The following is a 19603-nucleotide window of genomic DNA, read 5'->3' on the forward strand; positions in this document are numbered from 1 at the left end:
CAAAGATCAACTTCTCTGACTTAATGACAGAAAATGTCCCTGTCCTGACAATATGATACCTAAAATAATGAAAAGATTAACCCCCTCATTAGTACGCCCTCTTACACTTCTATGTAATAAAACTTTTAAAACAGGTACTATACCAGCATCTTGGAAATCAGCTGATGTTAATGCTATTTATAAAGGGAAAGGCTCTGAAAACGATGTATCTAATTATGGGCCCATATCTATCACATCTTGTTTTAGTAAAATTATTGAAAAAGTAGTTTTTAAATATATATTTAATTACCTAAAAGATTGTGAAGTAATTACTAAGCATCAATCAAGCTATTTACCAAGACTCTACTGTAAATCAATTATTGGAAATATATGAAACTATTATAAGTAATTTGGATAAAAATAATGGAATTAGATTCGTATTTTGTGATGTTAGCAAAGCGTTCGATAGAGTTTAGCATGAAGGCCTAATTTTTAGATTAGAATCATATGGTATAAGTGGTAATGTTTTGAATTGGTTTAAAAACTATTTGTCTGATAGGAAGCAAAGGGTACTAACTGAGGGTTTTCATTCAACATTTAAAGATGTTAAAGCTGGTGTCCCTCAAGGCTCAGTTCTCGGTCCATTCTTATTTTTGGTTTAATGACATAACTGACTGCATCACAAGCAAGTTTAAGCTGTTTGCTGATGATACATCAATTTTTGAAGTGATTGAAAATAATTCTGGTGAAATTGCACAGAAATTAACCTATGACTTCAGCAATCTAAATATATGGGCTAACAGATGGGATATCAAGTTTAATCCTCAGAAAACAGAATCTTTACTTTGCTCAAGAAAAAGGGAACAAATTAATCCTGATGTACTGTTTGCAGGTGATCCAGTCAGCTCTGTCAAGATTCATAAACATTTAGGTTTAACTTTAAGTAGTGATGGTAAATCGTCTCACCATATCACTAATATATACAATAAAGCCTACAAGAGAATAAATATTGTGAGAATGCTTTAACACAAAGTAGACAGGAAAAGCCTAACAACTATATACACTTCCTTTATTAGACCAATTTTAGAATATGGGGATGTCATCTGGGATAATTATACAAATCAGGAAAAAAACTTATTAGAATCAGTTCAGTTAGAAGCACTTAGGATAATTACTGGGTTAAACTCTATGCAGAAACTGGAATTGAAACTCTTAGTAATAGGCGAAGCCAACATAAACTTCTTTTTATTTATAAAATTCTGGGAAATGGAAATGAAACTCCAAGCTACTTACGTAACATTATTGAACCTTTTGTTTATACTAATGAGAATGTAAGATATCCTCTAAGAAATACTCGTTTATTCAATCCTCCTGTTTGTAGAACAGAAAGTTACAGAAATAGTTATTTACCATCAACTCTAAGTGATTTTAATATGCTCCAACCTTAGTAAACATTAACTCAATACAGAAATTTAAGAAAGTTATAAAGCCCAATGTAAATAATCAAACAGGTGCCATCAAAACTTTTAAATACACAGGACCTAGAAAATATAATATGTTATTATGCCAGCTTAGAAACAATGCTAGTAACTTAAACTCTGATTTATTTAATGACCATTTGCTTGACACTTCAACATGTATATGTAGTCATGAAACTGAAAATGCTCAGCACTACCTACTTTAATGCCCATTATAAACTGACTATAGAAACCGGTTAATTCAAAATATAGCTGAAATAGACATACACCCAGATCATGACCACTTAAACATTGAAACTATTTTGAATGGTTGTAAGGTATGTAATGCTGACATCAATTTAGCCTGACTTCATATAGTATTTGAGTATTTCCATCTTACTAATAGATTTAATGTAAAATTTCTCGATTTAATCTTTCTCCGTTTAATCTTTATCTACGGATCACTGAAATAATACCTGATGTATGTAAATCAGCAATATCAAGCGTTTTAATAACATTTCTGACTGAAATTGATGAGCATTTTGAAAGTGTTTTTGAATGTATTCTTTAAATTCATGATTACTACTTATACTTATGTAGTAGTAATTAATTTGTTAACTTATTATATACTTTGTTAAGAGGACCAACACCAATATAGATGAAAAAACTGAAATACCATTTTATAAACCTCTCAAACTTAACCATGATCTTACCTATCAACATAGTAAATGCAGAATTGTTGATAAGTTATTATGCATATCCTTGGGTGGATGGTCGAGGCGTTTATACACATGGACTTAATGACCTGAATCCCTGGATTCTTGTATGGTAAATTATCAGTAAACCTGTATTATTTCAACTTATTTATAATCCTATGAAAAATAATCTGACATAATGAACTACTTCACGTTCCACAATAAATTGGAGTTACCTCCCTTTACCTGTTATATCCTAATTTAATATATACAATATTTTACTCACTGGATTTGCTTGCAGATAAATGTAATGTATTTATGTATTAATTCTGGAAAGGACTGATATAGGCTCAGCCTGTTGTCCAATCCGTTTAACATATGGAATGTTAATAAAATTTTCTTGAAATAAAAAAAACGATTTCTTTTTCCTGGAAACGTTATGCTTCATTCTAACAATGAATAGATATATTAAAATTTGTAAAAGAAAGAGTACACTCTTTAAATTCATTTTGAAATATTCTTTGAAAACACTTATAAAAATAAGCCATTGTTTTTCTTAATTACAATAGATTATGGTTTACACAACTACTGGATCGATGGAACTGATATGGAGATCGAACATGAATGGGAGTGGGCGGTCACCGGTCAACCCATAAATTACACCGACTGGATGCTTGGTGAACCGACAGGCAGGCCAAACGAGGATTGTTTAATTCTCATGGGAATATCACACTTCCGTATGAGTGATCATTACTGTCAATTACCGGCAAACTTTGTTTGTCAACACAGGTAATTATTGATCTGTTAAATTGTGAAACTGCGATTTCAAAGTCCAGGGTGATTTATCATATCGTTTAAACACAGTTCAACTTGTCAACAACATAATAAAAAACATACATTACTGAAGTTGAAAATTAAAATAGGTTAACTTATTTAATTAATGATGAACAAACTTCAAATGTTTCAATAAAATGATGTTAGACATCCAGGTAAATTATGTACCACTAATATACATATGCGTTCGAAACCTCATACAATATAAGTGTGTACTTCCTATTACTTTGTACGACAACGTGTTTACTTTTAAATAGTTATATAAAACGACTATTCACTTTTAATTACGTTCATTTCAATATATTCCGATGTTAGTCTTTCAATCCACCACCTCCCTTCCTACCACAACAATATATAGAATATTATGAATGTATACACTATTGAATTAAAACATGAGAAGATCGAGAACAGATAATTTGGGATCATCTTTAAAAAGATGAAATTATCATTTGATATTGTAACGTGTCCGGAACTATGGTAGCGATTGACCGGTCGGTGTCCCAGCATGCCACAGCGTTTACCACACAGTAAGAGTGGTTAGGAGGTTCGGATGGCAGGCCAGCCAAAGGAAAACCAGGAGTCGCTGATTCCAGTGGATGCTTCTTTCGGTATAACAAAATCCCCAGCCGGCAATAACAGGTCAAGCTATAGAAAGGTTTGGAGTGTGTAAAGGCCTAATGGTTCTACTGAGTATTCGGTTCTCCCTGTCCCTGACACCCTGGCTATGGCATGTCGTTGGTAGGAATGCGCTGGTACCAATGTAACAGTAGGGCTGGCCACCTATGTCGCTACAAGGTACCGCGAGCTACGTGATAGCCAACGGAACGACATGCCCGGAGTCATATGAGAACCAGTAGAGATAACTTTTCAGCTTTATTAAACTTCCGTAGCCTGGTACAAATAAACGACACAACCTAGGCTACAATAATTACACTAAATAAATCACTGCATAACGCCTACTAATTATTAGATTATCACTACTACCCTATACTACATAATAATTAAGAAACACCTAATTAAACAATAAAAAACAAAGAGAGTCACGTGATCGTGTGGACAGGTCGGTTGACATTTTTGGAGCTCCTACAAAACGTTTAAAAAGTATCGTTTTAGCGGACATGGAACGACTATTTTTGGCGACGGAGCATTGGACATACATGTAATACATCTGATAGACTCTTTTCAATAATTTGTGTTTGAAAAGTGAGGTTTTGGAGCATTTTTGTGGACAATGGACTAAGTTGACCACACGGTGACTACTGTTAACCACGCGCCACATATACGTATTGCTATATATAAATGTATATGGACAGGTGTTTGATCGGACTTTACTAGTGTTTAACTATGAAACCTCAGCCAACATCTGCATCATCTAAATCTGTCTCTTCTGGGACACACAGTAGAACCACGAGGAATAGCAGAGAAAGTGGAGCGGGAGTAGATTTTAGTGATAGGAGTCGAACATCAGACGACAGGGTAGAAGAAAGGTTGGATGAGATCAACAAAGTACTCCACACCCTTATTACTAAGGAGTATATGGACGCAAAGATAGCCAAGCTGAAGCATGACATCACGACAGAAAATAGAGAGCTACTTGAGAAACTCGATAGGAGAATATATGATCTGGAAACTGAAAACGAGCAACTAAGACAGACAATAGGGGACTTGGAGACGAAAGTGGACGAGATGAAAGTTGGACAGAGAGATCTGGAATCAAAATACAACGACCTCGAACAGCACGGCCGTAAAAATTTTATTTGGATATCTGGTCTGAGCGATCCCTCCGACAAAGAGACTGTAGAGGAATGTGTGGAACACGTTGTTAAATTTGTGAAACTAAATGTTCCCCTGCGGAGTGAGGACGTTGACATAGCGCACAGGTTAGGCCGATTCTCTATGGACAAACCAAGAAACATTATTGTTAAATTCTCCCACAGAAGGAAGAACAATTATAAAGGAGCGGAGGAAACTGAAAAACTAGGGGATCACGATATTTGAGGACTTGACTAAATTCAACCAACAGAGACTGAGGGACGCTTTTAGGTTGAATTGTGTAAAAAAAAACTCTTATAGCATGGATGGCAAACTTTTCGTAGTTTTGCAGAACGGTAAAAAGAGAAAACTCTCTTTTGACATCCCACTCGAAGAGAACTATTTGCTGGAAGACGCTTACTTTTCCGGACACTGAACAAATGAATATAAATTGTAAGATCGGTGCGGGACTTAGGGCACGAATTGATGCCTATACCGATCTAAGTACACTGTAAATAGTGTTAACGTTGTGTGTTATTAATTGTGATGTTCTTCATAGTGAGGATGTGTGTACAGATGATGGCATTTACATACCCATGCAAGTTCTGTATTTACTATAATATATAATGTAATTTTGTATAACTCCAAATCGAGTGAATATTGTACCTAATACTCTATTGGAAGGAATTGACATACATTCATATTAACTATTGTATACATATATGAATTGAGTATAGCAACAAGTGTTTTAATTAAAATGAACACGAAGCATTAAATGACAGAGTAAAATAATGTATATTTACTGCCATGACTACTTATAATTATAACAGTATAGAAGTCTATATGACTGTGGAACCATGTTTTTACTTTTCTCTTTTGCTCCGTATTAACGTCATATCATATACTTCTATGTTGAAATATACCCTTGTTTACATCTGTGGTAATATACTCAAATCTGACATTTTAAGATGCCCCCCTCTTCTTTATTAACGTCATATTTTAAGATGTATCCTTGATTAGTATATCTACAGTATGTACAAATAATATTGTGACCTCTCATTTTGAGATGGTCCCTTGTTCTGTACTTACGTCATATTTTGCAGTTTTATTTTGAGGTGTATTATGGTTCAGTATATCGTCGTTATGTTGTTTAATCTCTCATTTTGAGATGGCTCCTTATTCTATATTAACGTCATATTAATTTAGTAAGCTGGTGATAATAATGCGTATTTACTGTAAGTCCGATAAGTATATTAATGTATATTGTGTAGATTTCTAATATGCTTCGCAAGTACTCTTGGTATTGCAAAATGATATTGTTGAAATTGACGATGAATTAATTCATGTGTTATGTAGCTCTATTTTTCGTAGCGGTGCCACTTTTCAATATCATTTGCTTATATATTGTGTGTCATCTATCTAGTAGTACAAATTATTGTGTGCGTGCGTGCGTGCGTGCGTGTGTGTGGGTGTGTGTTTCTTTTTCCTTTTTTCCGGAAATAATCGTACAGTATTTTCATACTAGCGTTCTACTTCCAGTTGTAAGTTTTCTTCCTGTCGTGTGCATGGCGAAAGATACAGAGTATGCGTGAGTTGATAGTAGTCGATATCATTTGACCACATATGATTTCTTTTAACTTATCTTCTCTTTTTTCTCAATCTCTCTCTCTCTTTCTTCCTTCTTTCATTCTTCTTCCTTAGACTTGCGTTGCGGCTCCATCCCTTTGAATTGTGCAAGTGGCAGATATATCTGACTGTATTACAATTCTTTCGGCGAACTGTCAAGGGTTAGGTAATAATGTTAAAAGAAAAGATGTGTTTTCTTTCTTACGAGATAAATCTTACAATATATATTGTCTTCAAGACACCCATTTTACAGCAGAGAATGAGGAAATAGTAAACTTAACTTTGATAAAAAAAAACTTGTTAAGCTGAAATCTTTCATCAGTTCATGGAAAAGAATATCTATTTCACCTATAGGTAAAATACATATCATAAAATCATTAATGGTATCCCAATTCAACCACTTGTTTATTTCATTACCTAATCCAAGTGAGAGTTTTATTCTTAAACTTAATAGTATCCTGTATGAATTCCTTTGGAATGGAAAGATAGATAAAATTAAGCGAGATGTTGTTAAAAATTATAGAAAGGGAGGTCTGAATATGGTTCACTTATTGTCATTTATAGAATATTTAAAATTATGTTGGATAAGGAGGCACTTCAAAAACAAGGAAAATGGCAGGAAATATTAAAAACATATATCAATACAGACCTTCTTTTTAACTGTGGTAGTAGATATATATCTGTATGTCAAAATCGAAGTACAAACTTGTTTTGGAAAGACGTTTTTAAAGCGTGGAGTAAACTTTCCTATAAAGAAGATCTTTTAAAGGAAAAGGAACCATCATTTCTAAAACAGCAGCTATGGTATAATGAGAGGTTAACTATAAACCAGAAGTGTTTTTTATCCTGAATGGTATAGATGTGGAATTACTATTTTTAATGACATGATAAAAGATTTCAACACTAATACTTTCTATACACATGATGAATTTAATAACAAATACAATATAAATACAAATTTTGTGCAATATTATGGTATCTTATCAGCAATTAGAAGATATATAAATAGGAATAATATTGGGCATAATTTCAGAGTAGATTTAGAGTATCCAATTATGCCTCTTAGTTTAGAAATCTTTTACAAAAACACTAAAGGAGCTAGGGATTTTTATGTAGTACTCTCTAGAAATAAGATTCCAACAGGTAGAAAGAAATGGGGGAAAACATTTGACATTAGCGACGAAAAATGGGGAAAAATATACAAAATTCCATTTCGAATAACTACAAATACAAAACTTCAATGGCTCCAAGTAAGAATTTTCCATCACATACTGACAACAAATGTATATCTATGCAAATCTGGCCTTTCAAATAACCCTTTATGTGTTTTTTGTAATCAAGATAGGGAAACAATAGTGCATACACTGTGGGACTGTTCGATAGTACAAAATTTCCTCTACAGCTTTGAAACATTATTGGATGCTTTAATTATCCCTTTTTCTTTTAACAAGGAATCTTTCTTCTTTGGCATAGTATAACAGCCAGGAACAAGTAATAGACTAGATAATGAAATTTTAATTATGATCAGTAAATGCCTTAATTAATACCATAAAGATCATTATTATGTTCAAAAATATACAGCATGTTGCAAAGGGGATCATTTTGTTCAAAAACTAGAAAAGGAATGGAAAAAATGGAACACCCTCCTAGAATTATAGATTGAAAATTATTAAAAGTTATTATCTTTGATTTCTGGTAGACACAATACAACCCCTCTGTCAGTTTCTTGATTTTTATTTCAAATTACTATATATATATATATATATTAATATTTGCAAATAGATGAGCTACAGCGCAAAATCAGGATTTATTTATTAATATATATATTTTTTTCATCCTTTCCTGTTTTTCTTTCTCTGCCAGTCTCCTCTGTTTTTCTTCTTTTCCTGTTTCTCTTAATAAGTGTTTTTTTGTATGTTGCAAGCTAGTGTACATGTGAGCTGTGTGATGTCTGAGTGAATATGATATGCTATGAATGTAATCAATACCATATATTGCTGAAAATTCTGAATCAAAAGAAAATAAAAAATAAAATAAATAAATAAATAAAAAAAAAACAAAAACAAAAAAAACACCAAAGAGAGATAACTCTTACAGTACACCTAACACTGATAAACCCCGGTAACAAAGCATACAGAAGCGTGGACCGTCACAATATATAAAGCACAGCTGACTGCTACCGTATAACTAGTTATTTTCATGAGTCGGAAATTTGGCGATCTAAATTTAAAAGAATGTCTCTCATTATGTCACATATTAAATTTTCGCGATCACGTTAATGTTCTACGAAATAGCGAAAATAACATGCCTGCAATAATAACAGGCTCTACCGTATCTAGATGACTTTAGGAGGTTGCTTTAATGATATAAAGGTAGAGTTTACATATCAATCTTTCATTTCATATTTTGTCAAAATCTTTAAACAGGTCACGAAAAAAAATCCACATGTATCTCGTCGATATTGTAACAAAGAGTTTGATCAGAAGGCAATTTATAATCAGAAAACAATCCGATTGGTAATTATAAAATATCATTTTTCTCATTGGGGAACCTGACATGGCTTCTTTGAATGGACTGATATTTACATAGCGGCGATAAAACACAAGACATTTACGTCTTGAGTCAGGAGTCTCTGTGTGAATTTTCTGTTTTGTTCTTATTTTGTAAGTTTCATCGTCTTTATGTCTGAATGAAGAATAAAAACTCTGTCAGCATTTTGCTTGCTGTTTCTTGTCCAATAAATATAGCTTTTGAGTATTTCAGAGACACAGCTACATACAACGAATACAATAAGATGTTTGTCTGTATTAGGACTAACAACCATCTCCTAAATGAACACAAAACATGTCTGTGTCAAAATCGATAGACACAGCTGAAAACAATTTTTCTTGTCTGTACACCTTGTCTGTACACATTGTCAGTACACTGATCTGTACACCATGTCTGTACATTGATCTGTACACCTTGTCTATATACTGATCTGTACACCTTGCCTGTGTACTGATCTGTTTACCTTGCCTGTGTACCTTGTCTGTATACTGATCTGTACACCTTGTCTCTGTACTGATATGTACACCTTGTCTATATACTGATCTGTACACCTTGTCTGTACACTGATCTGTACAGCTTGTCTGTATACTGATATGTACACCTTGTCTGTGTACTGATCTGAACACCTTGTCTCTATACTGATATGTACACCTTGTCTGTGTACCTTGTCGGTATACTGATCTGTACACCTTGTCTCTATACTGATATGTCACCATCTCTGTATTCTGATATGTATATCTTGTATGTGTACTGATCTGTACACCTTGTCTATATACTGATCTGTACACATTGTCTGTATACTTATATGTACACCTTGTCTGTATACTGATATGTACACCTTGTCTATATACTGATCTGTACACCTTGTCTGTATTCTTATATGTACACCTTGTCTGTATACTGATCTGTACACCTTGTCTGTACACTGATATGTACACCTTGTCGGTATATTAATCTGTACACGTTGTCTATATACTGATCTATAAACCTTGTCTGTATAATGATCTGTACACCTTGTCTATATACTGATCTGTACACATTGTCTGTATACTGATCTGTACACCTTGTCAATATACTGATCTGTACACCTTGGCTATATACTGCTCTGTACACCTTGTCTTTGTACCTTGTCGGTACACTGATCTGTACACCTTATCTCTGTACTTATCTGTACACCTTGTCTGTATTCTGATATGTATATCTTGTATGTGTACTGATATGTACACCTTGTTGGTATACTGATCTGTACATCTTGTCTTTGTACCTTGTCGGTATACTGATCTGTACACCTTGTTGGTACACTGTTCTGTACACCTTGTCTCTGTACTGATCTGTACACCTTGTCTATATTCTGACCTGTACACCTTGTCTGTATTCTGATCTGTACACCCTGTCTATATACTTATCTGTACACCTTGTCTCTGTACTGATTTGTACACTTTAACAAAGATCTATATAACTCATAACGTAATAACGTATATATGATAATGATTCACATTCAAATAAGCAGGTTACTTGAAGTAGATTTCAAAAACATAGTAATATTCTCTTTTACAGGTACCAGACGACCAATAGCACAAATGGCGGATGGCCTGTAGTGGGATGATGACGTCACTACTACTATGTCATACAGTATACTGTTACTGTATCTGCCTATGTAAAGAATATATAAAGAATGTTTATATAATGTTAATGATTAATGGTCAGTACAATAATTACACGTTTTAAAAATAAAAAGTAGTTTAGTGTCGCCAAGAAAAAAAATGGTTTTGTTTAAATGCCAATCGAATTAATGTATAACTAATCTTGAATCATAAGTAATAGGATATTTATGTGTATGACCTGTGGGTTTTTTCTTTCCCTTGACAGGTATATTCACGCTTTGAGTAGGGCAATATTTCCTATTTGTAAAAGAATTATTCACAGATAAACGAAAATAGTAAATTGATCATCATAGGATTATATGATGGGTATTCGGGATGGTTGTTTATGTTTTCATTTCCTATAGTTGCGTCCCACTGATCAATATAATACACTTTTCTTTGTAAATCTTTAAATTCCTCGTACAATATCTGTTTATAAAGCATTCCAAGGTAATCTATCGGTCCCAAAAACATGAAATATGTGAAAGCATGGGGACCTTTGATGAGAACACGTGAATTAGGGGAACGTTTCAAAAGCCGAATTATAGCCTGTTTAGCACTCCGAAGAAGTTCCCTGTAATTTTGAGGGTTTGTTCTTGCCACGTGACTAAACCAATGTAACACAAGAATAACGCTTTTATTTCCTGGCAAATCGTCTATTCTAGAGGCAGCAGATCGCAGATTCTTCTTGTTTTGTTCATAGCTGAAGAACGGAATTCCGTGAGGGGCCCAATACAATTCAAGTGATTCAGTTCTGTTTCCAGCCTCGGAAAATTTTTGCCATGCTTTATCCGTCACTTCCTTTTTACCAACTAATATTGTTAACTTCAGTAGCTCTGCTATACGTTGAAACCAATTTCTTATAGTGGAGTCTCCTGTCATTAGTAACGGGCGATCCTTCAAGCACTTAGCATATGATTCTCTTTTCCATGGCATCAAAGTCTTGCATAGCAACGATCGCCATTTACCATTATAAAAGTACCCGGCCGGGGTGCTGATCTGCCACGTGACTTCACTCTTAATATCACTGCATGAAACCATTGGTTCTTGCCTAGCACCAGAATCTGAGGAGAGAAAGCGAAGGCAACTTATAATATAATTCTAAGTAATGCATATTTAAAGAGAAATTTGACCATTTGTGTGTCATTTTCCCCGTAGAAAAGTAATTTACTACATCAAGTGACCAATTGCGCCCGTCTTTTGTCCATCGTCGTGGATGTTACGTCGAAATAACAACCAAGAAGCCCAAGATGCTGCTATTGAGCTTGTAGCTGCGATAAACGGCTGCCAAGTTTCTTCAAATGAATGACCTTTACCCACTTTCAAGGTCACAGGGGTCAAATGTGTTGAAATTTTCCAACAACCTCTCCGTTTTAACCAAAAGGTCCTGGTTTCTGATACTGTGCCTTTAGCATCCTGGGATGAAGACCTACTAATGTGTTCAAAGGATTGACACTGACCTACCTTCAAGGTCTCAGAGGTTAAATGTGTTAAAATCTTCACAAATTTTCTCAATTAAAAAGCCAAAGACGCTGACATTGGGTCAGTAGGATGCTGGAGTGGAGACTATAAAGTTATTGAAATGAATTACCTTGAAAGCCTTTCAAGGTCAAAAAGGTCACATGTGTGTTAAGCTGTAGACCAATTCCAATAACAAAAATGCTCAATGTACTGATATGGGTCTGTAGCATTATGGATTTAATGATTACAAAGTTTATCCAAATGAATGACCTACTTCTTAATAACCAAAAGGCTAGGGTGTTGATATTAGGCCTGTAGCATGCTACAGGACTACCAAATTAGTTTAAAGAAATGACCTTGGCTATATTTATTACAATAAATGCATGCAAGAATTGGAGAAAGCGTTATCTCCGAAAAAAAATGGCTTTCGGTCTACAACAACAGGCTCATGTGCTTATACGGCTCCCTAAATTGTGTAATTGTTGTCATAATTGTAACATATGTAATAAAGATGATCCTGTTACATAACTTGAGCTAACTTGTACATGCAATACAAATATAAATCGTGCATAACATTAACTGTCATCCCATGTTAAGAATTCTAAGCATGTTTAAACTGAAATAAATTATGCTAAAAAATGTTATATTTTCTATATCAACATATTATCTATATCAACTTACTAAAACATATCTTATTGCCCCGCTCCCTTTCCTATGGGAAGTGTGAGATCCGATGCCATCAAATTCATAATTTTGAAAAAATCAGTTTTGGACTAGATATAGATGTAAAGAAGATTTTAAAAAATTGAAGTCAATTTGACCCATTTGGGCCCTGGCCATCATGTATTCTTAAAATTTATTTTTCTTACATAATCTTTAGTATACTTTACCCCCTCCCTAAGGAATAATGTGAGATTATGCATTCCCCAATTTCAGTAAAGCATCTATAATTCTAGGATAGTTTGGAATGTTTCCAATAGAAATCAAACAAATTACATCAAAGAGAAAAAACCACAATACCAAATATACTAACCCTACACCAAATATATACCAAATATACTAACCCTACACCTAATATACTAACCCTATATAAAATATACTAACCCTACACCTAATATACTAACCCTATATAAAATATACTAACCCTACACCTAATATACTAACTCTATATAAAATATACTAACCCTACACCTAATATACTAACCCTATATAAAATATACTAATCCTACACCAAATATACTAACCCTATATAAAATATACTAACCCTATATAAAATATACTAATCCTACACCAAATATACTAACCCTACATGAAATATACCAACCCTACACCAAAACATACTAACCCTACACCTAATATACTAACTCTATATAAAATATACTAACCCCATATAAAATATACTAATCCTACATAAAGTATACTAACCCTATATAAAACATACTAATCCTACATAAAGTATACTAACCCTATATAAAACATACTAACCCTACATAACATATTCTGACCCTATATAAAATATTCTGACTCTATACAGAATATAGTTTTGAAGGTTTTATGCAATCACTCTGACATACTTACGTGTGTAACATGAGGTCACATACATATAATTTACATGATACATGGCGTATGATAATAAGTACAAAATTACAACATTTTCTGTAAATAATGATGTTTCACTTTTGCACAATTACATAGGAAAGGAGCACAACCGAGTACAGAGATAAACTCAATAATATGAATCTACAAATTTTGTGAACATTTTTACATTAATCAAACAAACATTTATTTTAATTTGACTTGGAAAAGTGAAATAATAGTTTGGTATATATTTCTCTCTTAGACAATTTACTGGTTCATTTGGCATTTAGATAAATAATGAAAGTCATTTCCAATGTCGGAATTATTCAAAGTACAGGTTGTCTCGTGACGAGGAATACCTAATCAGCTTCCTGTTTCTACAGGTAAATGTATTCTTTTAAAGAACGAAACTTACACATAATTTTCTTATCTTTAGTATTCAGCTTAATTTCTGAATTTTTATGCATTGATCATTCAGTCTATTTTCACCAGTGTCTTAATTTCATTTTTAGAAAAGGGACATGTAGTACCAGACATAATTTAGATCAGTTTGAAAAAAATTAGCATTTGTGAGCCATTTAAATGACATGGTTCCAATTTCTCGCAAAGTATACATTAACTTTGCTAGATCATTAAGATACCACCATATCGGACAAGTCAATACAAGAGGAATACATGTAGTTTAAACAAACAGAACAAAACAAGAGCAAAACAATGATTTACCGCTAAAACTGATAAAGAAGATACAATAAAAAAGTATATAAATTTTGGATGTATATTACAAATATTTGTGTAAAACAAAAAAATCTTTAAAAAGATGTTTATTTTCACGGTCTTAGATAAATATATAGAATACATGTTTAATTGCTTTATTATTTAATATTACGATACTTTCCCTACGACAAATTTTCGCTTATTATTTTCTCTCATGTACTTGATCAACCGGTATCCCTGACTGCATAATAGTCCTATTGCACGTTTCCGGTAACTCTTAGGTCATAGGTCAACTGGATATAAAACACCACATCCGGGTTCTTCAGCAATGGCGATCGTTTGTGTTATGCTTAGTGTAAGTGACTTGAATTGACAAAAAAAATGACGTCCAGTACTGTAAACGAATTGATCTGATACTGAAGCAAATGTTTCTTATTTTCGCTCATGGAGTTTCATTGATTTTTTTTATGAAAAAAAAACCCATTTTCTTCGAAAGATTTGTACAAAAACATTTGACCCCGACGTTTAACTGCCAAGTGCTAGGCCTTTACGACATCAAAAGCATAGAAGTTTTTCTAGATGATTTCATTACCTCAATCATCGATTGTAGTCAGGAAAAAAACGAGTATGTATGTGTATTCTGGTCCCCAATCGACAATTAAGGTACAATTCAAATCATCTAGGCAATTTGTTTGAAGCACAGGGATTTGTTAAAAACTTTAATTACGGGTCACAACCACACGTACATCGCCACCGGCAAAAAATGAAAAGGTAAAGTAAGTGCTGAAAAACTTCATTTTGAAAATTTGCGATACTGGCAGAAATCTCACATACTGACTAGCTTCCTCCTTTGTGTATGTTAACGTGTGGCTGGCCGTACGTTTTGTTAAAAATGCAAGCGCCTGTGGTTGGAGTTACCATTTAGGGTCAGAGTACCCAAATTGGAACACTTTCGATAAATCCGGTATAACACTTCTAATTTCATAATACAAATAAATGTAATGTTTACTCAATTAAATTTGAAGTAATTTTATGCATTTTGAGTAAATTTCATCTGCCTACTCACTGCCATTGCTCATAAACTCGAGTGAAATATTGAAAAAGTGAAACGGAAAAAAGAATGGGAATAGCACTACATGGAAAACTGCACATTCAGACATTTAGGAGCATTGTCAAAACATTTCAACATGAAGATTTTTTTTTCAAATATCTAAATTACTTTCATAAACTGCTGTTTATAATGAAGTGTTTAAATTTGGGTACTCGTGCCTATTAGAATGTCAATATGAGCTAGTCTGGTTGTTTTGTGGTCTATCACATATGGGTGATCTTGTGGTGGTGCAGATGAAAGCGCACTTGCCTTACACCAAGGCGGCCAGGGTTCGATTCCCCGATTGGACGTGAAAAGGTATGGGGTCACCTGCCCAGCCGCATTGGGTTTCATCCGGGTTCTCCGGTTTCCTCCCACACAAAGATCCCTTGTGCGCTAACATCCGGACCAACAAGAGTGATTGATATCAATTTGTTTCATAATTGTTGAAAAATAAATAGTTTATATGTATAGCCACACGCACTGCACATAACTATCAAGAAAATGAAACAAAAGCAGAAAGTATGTATCCATGAAATATTAGCTGAAAGTTAGAAAATAAACAACTCAGTTAAAGATATTCACCAATCTTGGTACTTATTGTGTATTAATGAACCAATTATTTTTAAACAAGCGTACAAAGGAGATAAACTTCATAAAAATGTCTATTATTAGATTTTATTTTAGATGTTGATCACCTGTTGCTCATGCATGCACATTCATTTTACTTTTTAAGAGAATGATGTATAAATACTTGATTTTTAATACTTTAAATTAATGTGTTTAACCAAAAAAATGTTGTTTGCCTGCATGGGCATATAGATCAAGTTCTAAAAATATTTTGGTTTTTTATAACATTTATACATTTTTATGATATTAATAGCTCCATGTGCTAGCAAATTATTATTTAGTGATGGATCCAGAATATCCAGATACAGTAATTTGCTTTGATCAAAAGTAAACCCCTAACACTAATTAAATTTGATCAAGTTTATTACAACAAGATAGTAACTCTAAAACCAATACATACAATACATGAAATAAAACACTAATAAACCATATAATAATACAGTACATACACATCTACTTACTTACATGTACAATAAAACGTAGTTATTTTCTGCTACAGGTCTTTTTTACATCATTATTTTTTAAAATTTTCACACCCGGGTTGAATAAGGGAAATATGATGTTTAAATTTGGTCAGTTTTCTGCAGTGTTGTTGACAGTTTTGACGTGTTATTTATTGTAAATACAACTGCCGACATTTTGTTTCTGCATTGAAATTGGAAGATTTATACCAGCTATCCTGTCAGCAAGAATCTGCTGTGTTTTTGGCTGCACCAACGGTGTCCCAGAACTGAAGAAATTGAAATCCAAAATATGTGAAACACATGGATGATACTTTGGCTCAGATGTTGTGTATTTGAACCACCACTGTTTCTTTTTCCTTTTCCAACCTTCCTAAAGGACAGCCATGCGAGAAATATATGGATAAAGAATGTTAACAGAGGTGGGGTGGATGGTGCTATTTCCTGGACCATGGTGTAAAATATGTGTAAATATATAAATATAAATTATGATGAACAATATAAAAATATGTGACACAAAAGTTTCAGTGAAAAAAAAAAAAAAAAACAATGGATAAACATACAAATGTAAACGTCAAATCCGCAGGCTGCCATGTTCATCGCGACGGAATGTTTATATCCAGTTGACCTTTGACATGCATATATAATGACCTAAAACAAGATGGCGGACGTGTGTGTGCAATAGGACTATTAAGGGATTTTTGTTTTCATTGTGATCGTGATTTCAGATTTTTCTCCAGTACAGGTCGTCATAGGAAAAATATTGGAATACTTACTACTTAGGACAGTTACTCTTGATACTCTTTTCTTGAAATACTTGTATTTCCTGAAGTGGAAAAAATCATGGATTGCCTATTACCGCTGCAGTTATATTGAGGGAAAACTGCTCCTTTGCGGAACGTTTTATTCGAAACGGGTTTTTTTCATATTTTTGTTTTAGAAGTTTTGATAATGCATTTTCAAAATTGGTACTGAAAAAAATGGTTGAAGAGCAGCCATTTTTTATTTTGACAGGGAAGTTTTGTAATCGCTATTTCCTAATAAGCGCCAGATGTAAATCAAAGTAGACAAGAGAAAAGAAGACAAAAGAAATGGAAATGGAATTCTAGAAACTATGATAATGCAACATATTAACATCCGTCCTTTTGTCGTTTTTATGGAATTATCAGAACCAGTTAAACACTTGAAATGTGATATTCGAATAAACTTAATGGTTATCAACGTAAAATCAATTTTAATTACCATAAACTTATGTTTTAAAAGTAATATTCACTTACGAAAATAATAACTGGTGTTTTTCGCTGCATGGGTACTGAAGTGCTCGTTCATATACAATCCAATCTTCACAGCTCATAGTGAAAGGTTTTCCACAGAAAAAAGACATATTGTAAATCTGGGCCGTAAAGTTACAGTATTCTATCACGTGAGGAATATTTGGTAAAACGCTGCATAAAGTTGTCTCCGTCCTATTACCTTTCCGAAATCCTGCTTTAAGGAACATAATTAAACCATATTTATGCACAATATTCATGAAAATTCCAACGTGTTCCTTTGTATTTGCGATAGAAAACATCACTTCTGGTTTTCCAGCCCACATAGCTTTAACAACCCCTGTGTATGATCCGTCACCATGGTCAGTCACATGACCGGAAACCGATGCCTTAACTGAAGGTTCTCGAAGCCACACCCGGAGTATATCACCTCCCATTTTAGACCTCTCTCCTCTGCCGTTGTACAACACAATATCGACTATTATGTCATCTCCAATGCTGACGTTGCTGCTTCTGACGGTTATTACTGAATTTGAAATGTTTACTAACGAATGGAAGTCCTTGTAATCTTTGAATTCCATATACGTGTTAATTCCATACAACGTATACACCGACATATTCACTTTTGGAATGAATTTTATTATGGAAGTTACATCCGAATTGCTTAGATTAGAAGCTTGTATTGGTATGGCCGAGGGTACATCAGACTTATATATTTCTTTTATGTCCGGGAGCACTGCTGGGTCGAACCTGTAAAATACATACATAAATCTTATATAGAAGGGATAACATATATTCCTCAAGAAGATGATACTCCCGGACACAATTAACTGCTGTCATACATGTACAGAAATATTACAGGTATAAAATGATGTTTCATTGTTTATTTTATCAATATATATTGTACGCCAATAATGAGAATAATAAGCCGAATTCAAATCTTGGTGTGTCATTGTTCTTCACAGTGCATGGTGTAGGCTTGTTAGTTAGAGACCCGTACACGCGTGATGTTTATTATCGAAACGATATGCTACGGTATGCTGCACCTTTTATAATCTCGGGGCCGCTCAGTTTCGTGGGAAGACCTAACTTGATGCGGTATTTAATTCGTTGTTTTTATATATTGCTTACGTCTTATTATTGAAGATCAATATTAACTCAGATTTACTGATTTCATAATTAATTTGAAATTATAGAAGTTTAAGTACGAAAATGTTTTTAAACACTGTTGGATAAAACAAAAAATAAAATAATTAAAGTATAGAGCATATAAGAAACTATGGTATACATAGAACATGTACATAATATATACAATTAACCGAGTCATATGGCCGACATACGAAGGAATTAAAAATATCGGTAAATCAGTAGAAATGACAACAATTTTTTTTTTAAATACCTACCGCGGTAGGAAACAGGTTATCCATATTATGACTATTAGTGCACCACAGAAAAGTATCCTTCGAAAGTACACAGATTCGGTCACAGACATGTTAACTGTTATTAACTTCAGCTTGGTAACGCTCAATAGCATAGAATAAAAATGAAGCAATTGAACATGGATTACGTGGCGATTGGCGGATCCCTTTGTCGGGGCCGTCTCGAAACATTTTTGGGCTACCTATGTTAATTTTTGTGCATGTATTTATAAATGACTATATTTCTTTTACCTGTGTATTTACATGTATGCATGTTCCCATACATGACGTATTAACTGTGTGCACACTTGTGGAAGTTATTTCTTAAATTAATACCACAGCAGTATTTTCGCGATATTTACGGGAAGACTTTTGTAAATCTAGCAAGGATAAATTATAGAAATAGAAGTCGTGTCGTTATGTATTAATATTGTTCGCAGTTAT

At 33.6% G+C, this 19603-nt stretch overlaps 1 protein-coding gene across 1 annotated transcript; it reads right to left on the reverse strand.

Moving 5' to 3' along the window:
• Window positions 1-10809: 10809 nt before the first annotated feature.
• Window positions 10810-19233, reverse strand: LOC132543708 (NXPE family member 3-like). Its single transcript, XM_060207226.1, has 4 exons — window positions 19145-19233; window positions 17748-18491; window positions 17247-17296; window positions 10810-11600 (listed from the first exon to the last, which is right to left on the reverse strand). The coding sequence occupies exons 1-4, from the start codon at window positions 19231-19233 to the stop codon at window positions 10810-10812; spliced, it is 1674 nt and encodes a 557-aa protein (XP_060063209.1).
• Window positions 19234-19603: the final 370 nt, after the last annotated feature.

Source organism: Ylistrum balloti, unplaced genomic scaffold (genome assembly GCF_031769215.1).
Source record: "Ylistrum balloti isolate Yb309-2 unplaced genomic scaffold, AGI_CSIRO_Ybal_v1 Utg369762, whole genome shotgun sequence".
Lineage (NCBI taxonomy): Eukaryota > Metazoa > Mollusca > Bivalvia > Pectinida > Pectinidae > Ylistrum > Ylistrum balloti.